General features: G+C 38.6%; 1 protein-coding gene across 3 annotated transcripts in view; it reads right to left on the reverse strand.

Moving 5' to 3' along the window:
- Window positions 1-901: 901 nt before the first annotated feature.
- The window catches only part of UPF3A (UPF3A regulator of nonsense mediated mRNA decay), a 41,758-nt gene continuing 29,890 nt past the window's right edge, over window positions 902-12,769 (reverse strand). Inside the window, exon 9 of one of the 3 annotated variants that reach the window (XM_027115731.1) lies at window positions 902-1,542. In XM_027115731.1, the coding sequence (XP_026971532.1) occupies window positions 1,275-1,542 (268 nt within the window). In that variant the 3' untranslated portion in view covers window positions 902-1,274. The remainder of the gene's footprint in view (window positions 1,543-12,769) is intronic. The other 2 variants (XM_027115729.1, XM_027115728.1) reach the window with 2 other exon arrangements.

The following is a 12,769-nucleotide window of genomic DNA, read 5'->3' on the forward strand; positions in this document are numbered from 1 at the left end:
GCCCACCATCTTCTCACCTCTGCTCTGAGTGCACACTTCAGCTCCATGGGAAGGTGGACTCCCCTTGGGCCTCCTTGGTCACATACAGAACGACAGGGTGAGTTTGCCCTGCCATCCTGTTGGACTCGCACGTCACTTGGCCAGCGCAGCCCCCAGGCACACGCTAGGAGAAGACCGGCCCATGTCTGGGGGCTGCCCTGATCAGACTGGCCTGAGCCACGTGGGCCTGGGAGGGGTGGGAGGGGTGGAGAGCTGCAGTGGGGGGAGGGGCAGGTTCTGTTCAGTATAAAGAAGGTGACAGTGATGACCCCCCAACTCTTCAGTGGAGAGAACATACTTATGAAGTGTCTGTTACTTTAGATGATAGTTTCTGCCTATAATATCGAATTCCTCCATTTTATGTTTGTGGCAAGAAGATTGTGAAAACAATTCAATGCTGGATTACTGACAGCCTACTGTATAAAAATTTTTACTTTTTAAAAGTTATTCCTTTGAGGATCTGATGAAAGCTTATATAGACCATTCTATAGAAAAATGTATGATATGCTTATTCATAACATGATACTAATTTAGGGAACCTATGGATGACCACAAGAGTGACAATGTTACAAGAGCACCCAACACGGATTTCGAGTTAAGAATTCCAGGGGCTTCCCTGGTGGCGCAGTGGTTGAGAATCTGCCCTGCTAATGCAGGGGACACGGGTTCGAGCCCTGGTCTGGGAGGATCCCACGTGCCGCGGAGCAACTAGGCCCGTGAGCCACAACTACTGAGCCTGCGCGTCTGGAGCCTGTGCTCCGCAACAAGAGAGGCCGCGACAGTGAGAGGCCCGCGCACCGCGATGAAGAGAAAGCCCTCGCACAGAAACAAAGACCCAACACAACAACAATAAATTAATTAATTAATAAACTCCTACCCCCAACATCTTCTTTAAAAAAAAAAAAAAAGAATTCCTGATTTAGAGGAACTGGTGAGCTTTTAGGGGTTCCCACTCCTTTTAAGTGAAAGGAAGGGTTTCGAGGCCTGTGAAGTCAGGCACTGGTCTGCTTTGCTCACCACTGAATGCTTGACGCCTAGAAAAGTGCCTGCCACACAGAGGCACGCAGTGACCATTTGATGAATGAATGTGACAATCACTGTGTCTCCAAAGAGCTGTTGTCTGGATGTAAAGAACTCATAAATGGGAGTATCTACTCCACTTAAGCTAGGACTGCTCAATGGTGACTGTCTCTTCAGTGGGACAGAACTTTATTCTAAAGACAGGTTCATCTGTGTTAAGAAGCACAGGTGCTTTTAAATTCAAGTGACTCTTTTGTGAGTGGGTGGGAATCAGCTGGCCTGTCATAATTTAGTCTGTCTCTCAGTTTCTCTTTCTCACTGATGTTTACGGCAGATGGAGAAAGTGCTTGAGAAAGAAGTACTGGATTATCCTTTGAATGTGTGTCAGGGGCAGTCTGACTTGCTAGTTCGCAGGCCTGATAACATAATCCTTCAGATCTTCTCCTTTCCTGATTTGGATGACATTGGGCAGCTGTCAAAAACCTGCAAACAATTCCAAAAGGAAGACCTTAAGATAATTTTTACTGGTAAATATTACACAGAATTTCAAAGAGAAAGGGAATGATTTAGAAAATTTTAACTTCATATAATGACAAACATGGGGTTTGTGCAATAATAAAACTTTTTTTTTAAATCTATAACCTAAAAAACCGGCTAAGCGACTCTGCTCAAGAGGAAACAGTAGCACAGGAAGAGAGAATGATAAAGTGGTCACATCTGTGAAATGTGAGGGTCACAAACAAAGCAATTCTAGCAAGAAGAAATATATCACGCTGCATGCCAAGGTAAGTGACATTTTTAAAAAGACACACATTAGAGAGAATGTTGAAAATAGTACTAATATAGTTCCTACTCATGCATAAACTTAAGCAAATACCAAAAACAGGAAAAGAAATTGCATAGGAATTCCTAAGTGCAGACTTTGCCATTGTTCTTCCCTGGGAAACTCAGTAGCAGATTGGTAGAGATCCTTGGGGAAAGAATTAGTTTTCAAATTCCTCATTTCAAATTCAAATGCCTCATTTCAGGCATTTATATACATTTGGTAATTATAAGCTTTGAATCCATTTGGAAAGAGAAGTAAAGAAAATCTATTTTTTGTACATAATCATTGTTCAAAAATTAGAAAGAAAAGAACTAAAAATCATCTTAATCCTACCTTCAGTTGCTATTAAATTTTGGCATATTTCTTATGAGTATTTGTCCTAAAAGCTTGAGTACTTTTAAAGCTATTTCACTGTGAGGTTTAGGTGGTTTCTAGACCAAAATACATACATAAAAATATCCAGGTAGTCAGAAATTCTAGTCATAAAACAATTTGTTATTTGTAAGATAAGTATTGGCTTAAAGATAAATTTTCTCATTTAAGAACGAGCAAGTTGCAATATAAGGTATTTTGTCTTTTTACTCATTTGAGCATTTATTCAATAAATACTGAGTTCCACCAATTTGGCATAAACAGTAGTAAACATCTCAGTCTCTGCCTCCATGGGCTTGTCATCCAGTGGGTGGGCCGTGGAGGAGTGACGGGGCCATGGGGTGGGGGGTGACGGAGTCTGCGGAGGTTTTACAAAGCAGGATTTAAAATGTGTATCAAAACATAAAAGCTCTACTTCCACAGTGTAGTCTCAATTCTTAGCCACTGTAAACATGTTAGTAATTGGCACACATATTCCCAAACATTTTCTATGCAAATGCAAACATCCCGTGAGTCTATAAAGGGTTTGAAGCACATTCTGCACTTTGGACTTTACCCCACCCTGTGGAGAAGCTGGTGTTAGTGTTGCGTATTGTGGAGCTGTCACTTAGCCACGTCCCAGGAGGAACACCTGGGCTGTTCCAAAAAGAAGGGCATCTAACGGCTGGTGTGTCTATGACTGGTAGCAGCAGTTCAATCTGTAGGGTGCAGTGTTAGGAGTTCCAGTGCTGGGTGTAAGGATACTTCTATTTTATGTTTTGATAGATAAGGCAATTTAGCTTGAGGAATTTTTTAATAACATAAGAACTAACAAATCTCATTTGAAAGCTGACAGAAATGATCCAAAAGAGGAAGACTTGGGGGTCCAGGAGAGAGGAGCCATTGCTGCAGGCCACCACCATTGGGTTCCTTCCCTTGCAGTCCTTGGGTTTCCTGGGACAGGCCTGTCTCAGCCTGATCAGGCTGCCATAACAAAATACCACAGAGTGGGCAGCATAAACTAAGACATTTATTTCTCACAGCTCTGGAGGCTGGAAGTCTAAGATCGAGGTGCTAGCTTACTGGTGCTGGTGGGGGCCTTCCCAGATGGCAGACAGCGGCCTTCTGGCTCTGTGCTCCTGTGGCAGAGAGAGCTAGTGAGCTCTGGTGTCTTCTTTTATAAGGATACTACTCCTATCGGATCAGGGCCCCATCCTTATGACCTCATTTAGTTGCTTCTTTACTTCAATACGGCCACACTGGGGGCTAAGGGTTCAACAAGTGAATACTGGGGTGGAGGGGGACACAATTCAGCCCATAGCAAGGCCTGAATCCAAACGTCATGGGTTCTACCACCTATTAAGATATTCTAGAAATGCCAGCAGTTTGGTGTCCAAATAGCATCTCCTACATTGGCCCTCACACCCCAAACTGGCATAAGAATCCTCTGTCCAATCAACTGCTCCATTTTTTGATTCAGAAAAGTATGATCCTAGTGATGTAGGAAATGGCTACTCCATGAGCATGTGATGGAGGAATTGTATGTAACCTGTAGGCACACTGTATGTAACCTGTAGGCACACTGTGTGTAACCTGTAGGCACACTGTGTGTAACCTGTAGGCACACTGCTCGCAACTTGGCACACTGATTTTTCTACCATGATAATAATTTAAATTATTTTACTGAAGAATACCATTCTTTCTATGGGGTAGGCCGCTTACGTTTAACTTGACTAAGACTTTTTTTTAAAAAATCTCTTTTGTGATATAAGGCTACTTCTGTATTTATTTTTCTTTTAGATGTGTAGCAATGAAGAATTCTGGGAGAGATTTAGAACTTCACAGGATAAACATGCCTTTGATACAAAGAAGATAGGGATAACCATTTACAAGAAACTGCTAGCTTTCCACCAAAATGCAGCCTGGCAGAAATTCACACAAAGAAGACAGACAGCATTTTTCTAAACCTAACTGAAGTGACAAAATTAAAAAATAATGATTAAAACTGAATTTTCATGTAAAAATAACTACGAGTAGACCTTGCCTATAGCTAAGATCGGGTTGAAGCAATTATCTGGTAGATTTAAGTGGGAAAATCTGTTTTTTAAAAAACCTCTTGACTCTGAATAGTGTTCTGAAAATAAACTTCTCTTTTTTCTTTTTCTTTACTGCTATTAATCTATGAACAGATCAAGAGGATCAAATACCTACTTAATTCTCCTCTTTAACCTAATACATGTCCTTAATTTTAAAGATAGGAAGAACAGAATAGAAAGCAAATCTGCTTAAAGTATAGATGATTATATGTCTTTTCATCAGAGTTAAGACAGACACAAAAATGAGAATTCAGTGAAAGAGATGAAAGTAAATGATCCTTTCTCATAGTGTGTTGTGAAAAAATTCACGCCCTTGTCCGCGTGGATCTTCCCCATGTGCAGAATTCACTCACCCCACGAGGAATGCGGTTGGGGAAGAAACAGTGGGCTGCTGGGAAGTGGCTGGAACAGCCACTCTCCTTCCTTGGATTTGCTGGATTTGCTGCAGAAACATCTGCAGGTGTTTCACTGCCTTGGGATTTATGAAATGGGAGACGATTACTCAGTAAGTACTACTATTATTTAGCAAGTAAAAACTTGTTTCCAAAGATGGTAAATGAGATCCTTCAAAGGGCCTATATTTCATGTCAGATTTGAGGAATTACTTCATTTGGTGTCTATGATTTACTAGCAAAGGCTGAGAGCAATGAAAATCCCAATAGACAGCTCCTCTCCTTTGTTATGTTCATGTTTAGAATATAATTATTAAAATCACTAAGTAGTTGAATAAAACCAAGGACTGAAATCCAAAATGAGAAACAACAGAAAACATTAAAAGAAAGTTTTGCAGAGGAATTACGAAGAAGTGAAACAGGAGGCCAACCCTCACTCGAGCCCTCGGTCACACGGAGAACTCGGTCCCTCCCCACGACTGTCAGCTGCGTCCACGCGATGTGTCCACGTGAACGGTAATTCTTTCCTTAACATTTTTGCCATTTCTTAGACATATGATAAACTCAAAGTTTTTCTGTAATTGGTAATAAAATCTTCACACATATGTGAACAGCTTTTGATCTTACCAGCCACAGGTTGCTAGACATCCCCAAACCTCAGACACTGTGCGTGCCCTGCCCAGCCAATCTGAAAGCCTACATTGGGAAGTGTGTACCAATATAAAGAGGTATTACTGTTTTAAAACAGTGGTCTCAAAATGAGTTCTGATAATCCCTGAAGAGGTATCTTAGGCACCTTTCAGAGGGTGTAACTATTCAATACTTTTGTATTTATATATTTTTCAGCTTTATTGATATATGATTGACAGATAAAAAATTGTGATATATTTAAAGTGTACAATGAGATGATTTGATGTATGTACAGTATGAAAGGATTCCCACTAAGTTAATCAATATACGCTCATTGCCTCACATATTTACTTTTTTTTTTTTGATTAGAATACAAGTTCTACTCAGCAAATTTCAATTATAGAATACAGTGTTATCAACTACAGTCACCATATTATACATTAGATCCTCAGACCTTATTCATCTGATAACTCAACGTTTGTACCCTTTTACCAACCTCTCCCTACTTTCCCCATGCCCCAGTCCCTGGTAGCCACCATTCTACTCTGTTTCTATGAGTTCAACATTTTTTTTTTAGGTTCCAAATATAAGTGATACCATGTAGTCTTTGTCTTTCTCTGTCTGGCTTCTTTCACTTAGCATAATGCCCTCCAGGTTCATCCATATGGTTGAAAATGGCAGGATTTTCTTCCTCTTTAAGGCTGAATAATATTTTGTTGCATATAGATAGATAGATAGAGACATATCTATAGATATCTATATCTATGTAGATATCTCACATTTTCTTTATTCAGTCATCCATCGATGGACACTTAGGTTGTTTCCATACCTTGGCTATTGTGAATAATACTGCAGCGAACATGGGGATGCAGATGTCTCTTCAATATCGGGATTGTTTCCTTTGGATACACACCCAGAAGTGGGGCTGCAGGATCATACGGCAGTTCTATTTTTAATTTCTTGAGGAACCTCTGTACTGTTTTCCATAGTATGTATCCGTTTACATTCCTCCAACAGTGCACCAGGGCTCCCTTTTCTCCATACCCTCGCCAACACCCTCGCCAACACTTATCTCTTGTCTTTTTGACAACAGCCATTCTGGCAGGCATGAGGTGATACCTCATGGTGGTTTTGATTTGTATTTCCCTGGTAACTAGTGATATTGAGCACCTTTTCATGTACCTGTTGGTCATCTGTATTTCTTCTTTGGCAGTATGTCTGTTCAGGTCCTTTGCCCATTTTTAAACTGGGTATAGCTCTTCCTTGACTTATGGTGGGGTTATATCCCAATTAAGCCGTCATAAGTTGAAAATATCATTAAGTCAAAAATGCATTTAATACACCTAATCTACCAAACATTGCAGTTAGCTTAGCCTATCTTAAACATGCTCAGAACACTTACATTCACCTATGGTTGGGCAAAATCATCTAATAAAAAGCTATTTTTAATATGGTATTGAGTATCTCGTGTAATTTACTGAATACTGTACTAAAAGTCGAAGCCAGAATGGTCGTATGGGCACAGAATGGTTGTAAGTGTATAAATGGGTTGTTCAGCCTTGTGATTGCCTGGCTGACTGGGAGTTGCAGCTCACTGCCACTGCCCAGCGTCATGAGAGAGTATTGTACTGCGTATTGATAGCTGGGAAGAGATCAAAATTCAAAGTTCCTACTGAATGTATATTGCTTCCACACCATTGTAAACTTAAAAACTCGCAAGTCAAACCATTCTAAGCTGGGGACAGTCTGTGAGTGGTCTGGTGTCTCTCTGCTGTTGTGTTGTACGGGTTACTTGCATATTTAGGGCACTAACCCCTTACCAGACGTGTGGTTTGCAAACATTTTCTCCCATTCCATAGGTTGCTTTTTTTAACCTCTTCTATTGTAATTTATTTTTTATTATTTACTTATTTTTCTTAATTTTTTTCGCTGCATCGGGTCTTATTTGTGGCACACGGGGTCCTCGTGGTGGTGTGCAGGCTTCTCTCTAGTTGTGGTGCGTGGGGTCCAGAGCACGTGGGCTCTGTAGTTTGCCACATGCAGGCTCTCTCATTGAGGCACGCGGGCTCAGTAGTTGTGGCACACAGGCTTAGTTGCCCCACGGCATGTGGGATCTCACTTCCCCAACCAGGGATCGACCCCACGTCCCCTGCATTGGAAGGCAGATTCTTTAACACTGGACAACAAGGGAAGTCCCTGTAATTTATTTTTAAACATCACTTCCTTCACAATTATTTGAAAAGGTGTTTAGTTCAGATATTTTTTTTCAAATTAATTTTTATTGGAGTATAGTTGCTTTACATTGTTGTGTTAGTTTCTGCAGTACAGCAAAGTGAATCAGCTATTATGTATATATGTATCCCCTCTTTTTTGGATTTCCTTCCCATTTAGGTCACCACAGAGCATTTAGTAGAGTTCCCTGTTCTATACAGCACGTTCTCATTAGTTATCTATTTTATATATATTAGTGTATATATGTCAATCCCAATCTCCCAATTCCTATTTTGTTCATGGTTTCCTTTGCTGTGAAGAAGCTTTTTAGTTCCATGTAGTAGCATTTGTTTATTTTTGCTTTTGTTGCCTTTGCTTTTTGTGTCAAATGCAAAAAATCTTGCCAAGACCAATGTCAAGGAGCTTGCCCCCATGTTTTTTTCTAGGAGTTTTGTGGTTTCAGGTCTCATAGTCAAGTCTTTAACACATTTTCAGTTGCTTTTGTGTATGGTGTAAGAAATTGCTCCGTTTTCATTTGCATGTGGCTGTCCAGTTTTCCCAACACCATTTATTGACGAGACTATCCTTTCCCAATTGTATTCTTGGCTCCTTTCTTGAACATTAATTGATCATATATATATGGGTATATTTCAGAGCTCTCCATGCTGTTCCATTGCTCCATGTGTCTGTTTTTCTGCCAATACCATACTGTTTTGATTACTATAGCTTTGTAATATAATTTGAAATCAGGGAACACGATTCCTCCAGCTTTGTTCTACTTTCTCAAGATGGCTTTGGTTATTCGAAGTCCTTTTTGGTCTTCTTTTGGACTTTTTTTTTTTTTTTTTGGATACACGGGCCTCTCACTGTGGTGGCCTCTCCCGTTGCGGAGCACAGGCTCCGGACACGCAGGCTCAGTGGCCATGGATCACGGGCCCAGCCGCTCCGCGGCATGTGGGATCTTCCTGGACCGGGGCACGAACCTGTGTCCCCTGCATCGGCAGGCAGACTCTCAACCACTGCGCCACCAGGGAAGCCCTTTTGGACATTTTAACAATATTAATTCTTCCAACCTATGAACATGGAATGCCTTTCCACTTATTTGTGTTTAATTCTTTTATGAATTTTATAGTTTTCAGTGTATAATCTTTTACCTTCTTGGTTAAATTTATTCCTAAGTATTTAATTCTCTTTGACACTATTTAAATGGGATTGTTTTCTTAATTTCTCTTTCTGATAGGTGCATTTCTATACACTAACAACAAACTGATTTCTGTATACAGATTTTGTATCCTGCAATATTACTGTTTCCATTTATTATTTCTAACAGATTTTTTGTGGCATGTTTAGAGTTTTCTGTACATAGTATATCATCTGCAAACAGAATATTTGACTTATTTTTAATTTGGATGCCTTTTATTTCTTTTTCTTGCCTATTTGCTCTGGCTAGGACGTCCAGTACTATGTTGAAAAAAAGTTATGAGAGTGGGCATCCTTGCCTTGTTCCTGATCTTATGGAAAAAACTTGCAGCTTTTCACGGTTGAGTATGATGTTAGCTGTGTGTTTGCATATATGACCTTTAACATGTTTAGGGACCTTCCCTCTATACCCAGTTTCCCAAGAGTTTTTACCATGAAAGGATATTGAATTTTGTCAAATGCCTTTTCTGTATCTATTGAGATGATCACATGAGTTTTATCCATCATTATGTTAATGTGGTGTATCACACATTGACTGACTTGTGTATATTGAGCCATCCTGATATCCCTGGATAAACCACACTTGACATAGTGTATGATCCTCTTAATGTACTGGTCAAATCAGCTTGCTAATATTTTGTTGAGGATTTTTGCATCAACGTTCATCAGGGATTTTGGCTTGTGATTTTCTTTTCTTGTAGTGTCTTTGCCTGGCTTTGGTATCAGAGTAATGCTGGTCTCATAAAAAGAGTTTGGAAGCATCCTGATCTGTTCTACTTTTTAGAAGAATTTGAGAAGGACTGGTATTAATTCTTCATTAAATGTTTACTAGATTTCACCAGTGAAGCCATCTGGTCCTGGACTTTTGTTTGTTGGGAAGTTTTTGACTACTGATTCAATCTCCTCACTAGTAATTGTTTAGATTTTCTACTTCTTCACGATTCAATCTTGGCAGGTTATAGTTTCTAGGAATTTATCCATTTCTTCTAGATTATATAATTTGTCGGTGTATAACTGTCCGTAGTTGTTTCTCATGAGCCTCGGTATCTATGTTATCAGTTGTAATGTCTCCTATTTTCATTTCTAATTTTACTTGTCTTGTTTTTTCCCCCTTAGTCTAGCTAAAAGTTTATCAATTTTCTTTATTAAAAACACCACAAAAACCCAGTTCTCAGTTTTATTGATCTTTAAAAAAATGATTTTTCTTTTTTAGTCTCTACCTCCTTTTTTTCTGGTCTGATCTTTGTGATTTCCTTCTTTCTACTAACTCTGGGCTTAGTTTGTTGTTCTTTCTCTGGTTCCTTGAAGTGTAAAGGTAGGTTGTTTATTTGAGGTCTTTCTTTTTTCTTGATGTAGGCATTTATCACTATAAACTTCCTTCGTAGAACTGCTTTTGCCACATCTCATAAGTTTTGATGTGTCATGTTCCCATTTTCATTTGTCTCAGATATTTTTTGATTTATCTGACCCATTGGTTTTTCAGAAGCATGTTGTTTAATCTCCACACATTTTTGAATTTTCCAATCTTCTTCTTCTAATTGTTTCTAGTTTCATACCATTGTGGTTGGAAGAGATGCTTGATATGATTTCAGTCTTCTTAAATTTATTAAGACTTGTCTTGTGATCTAATATTTGATCTATTTTGGAGAATGTTCCATGTGCACTTGAGAATGTGAATTCTCCTGCTGTTGGTTGACATGTTCTGTTAGATCCATATGGTCTAATGTGTAGTTTAAGTCCAATGTTTCCTTATTGATTTTCTGTCTGGATGATCATCCATTGTTGAAAGTGGGTCTTGAAGTCCCCACTATTATCTCATTGCTGTCTACTTCTCCCATCATATCTGTTAATATTTGCTTTATATATCTTAGGTGCTCCAATGTTGGGTGCATAAATATTTATAATTGTTAAATCCTCTTGGTGAATTAGCTCCTTTATCATTGTATAATGACCTTCTTTATCTCATTACAATTTTTGACTTAAAGTCTATTTTGTCTGATATAAGCATAGCTAAACCTACTTTCTTTTGGTTTGCATTTGCATGGAATATCTTATTCCATCCCTTCACTTTCAGTCTGTGTGTGCTCTTAAAGCTGAAATGAGTCTCTTTGAAGCAGCATAGAGTTGGATCTTTTTTTTCCATCCATTCAGCCACTCCTTTTTTCTTTTTCTTTTTTTTAAAATTGATGTATAGTTGATGTACAATATTACATAATTTACAGGTGTGCAACATAGTGATTCACAATTTTTAAAGGTTAATATATTCCATTTATAGTTACTATAAAATACTGGTTATATTCCCTGTGTTGTACAATAATACATCCTTGTACGTAAATATTCTGTACATAATAGCTTGTACCTCTTAATCCCCTATCCCTATCTTGCCCTTCCTTCCTGCCCCTCCCCACTGGTAACCACTAATTTGTTCTCTATATCTGTCAGTCTTTCTTTTTTGTTTTATTCACTAGTTTTCTTTTTTAGATTCTAGACATAAGTGATATCATACAGTATTTGTCTTTCTCTGTCTGACTTATTCCACTTAGCATAATGCCCTTGAAGTCCATCTGTGTTGCTGCAAATGGCAAAATTTCATTCTTTTTTATGGCTCAGCAGTATTCCACTGTGTGTATGTATGTGTGTGTGTATATGTATATCCCTTCTTCTTTATCCATTCTTCTGTTGATGGACACAGGTTGCTTCTGTACATTGGCAATTGTAAATAGTGCTGCTATGAACACTGGGGTGCAAGCATCTTTTTGAATTAGTGTTTTCTTTTTTTTTCAGACATATACCCAGGAGTAGAATTGCTGGGTCAAACAGTTCTATTTTTAGTTTTTTGAGGACCTCCATACTGTTTTACAGAGTGCCTACACCAATTTACATTCCCACCAACAATGTATGAATAGGGTTCCCTTTTCTCCACATCCTCGCCAACATTTGTTATTTGTGTTCTTTTTGGTGATAGCCATTCTGACAGGTGTGAGGTGGTATCTCATTGTGGTTTTGATTTGCATTTCCCTGATGATTAGCGATGTTGAGCATCTTTTCATGTTCCTGTTGGCCATCTGCATTTCCTCTTTGGAAAGATGTCTATTCAGTTCTTCTGCCCAGTTTTTAATTGGGTTGTTTGTTTTCTTGATGTTGAGTTGTATGAGATGTTTATATATGTTGGATATTAACCCCTCATTGGTCATATCATTTGCAAATATTTTCTCCCATTCAGTAGATTGTCTTTTCACCTTGTTGATGGTTTCCTTTGCTGTGCAAAAGCTTTTAAGTGTAATTAGGTCCTATTTATTTATTTTTGCTTTTATTGCTCCTTGCTTTAGGAGACAGAGCCACAAAAAGATTGCTACAATTTATGTCAAAGAGTGTTCTGCCTATGTTTTCTTCTAGGAGTTTTATGGTTTCTGGGCTTACATTTAAGTCTTTAATCCATTTTGAGTTTATTTTTGTATATGGTGTTAGAGAATGTTCTAATTTTACTGCTTTACATGTATCTTTCTGGTTTTGCCAGCACCACTTATTGAAGAGACTGTCTTTTTGCCATTGTATAATCTTGCCTCCTTTTTCGTAGATTAATTGACCATAAGGGCATGGGTTTATTTCTGGGCTCTCTATTCTGTTCCATGGATCTGTGTGTCTGGTTGTTGTGCTGGTACCATACTGTTTTAATTACTGTAGTTTTGTAGTATAATCTGAAGTCAGGGAGCATGATACATCCAGCTCTGTTCTTAAGATTCTTTTGGTTATTTGGGGTCTTTGGTGTTTCCACACAAATTTTAAAATTGTTTTAGTTCTGTGAAAAATGCTGTTGGTATTTTGATAGGGATTGTACTGAACCTGTGGATTGCCTTGGGTTGTATAATCATTTTAACAAGATTAATTCTTCCAATCCATGAACACAGTATATCTTTCCATCTGTTTGTGTCAGCCTCAATTTCTTTTATGTGTCTTATAGTTTTCCAAGTACAAGTCTTTTACCTCCTTATATAGGTTTATTC

The sequence above is a fragment of the Aethalodelphis obliquidens genome, unplaced genomic scaffold (assembly GCF_003676395.1).
Source record: "Aethalodelphis obliquidens isolate GAN/ISIS:26980383/991018 unplaced genomic scaffold, ASM367639v1 scaffold15, whole genome shotgun sequence".
Lineage (NCBI taxonomy): Eukaryota > Metazoa > Chordata > Mammalia > Artiodactyla > Delphinidae > Aethalodelphis > Aethalodelphis obliquidens.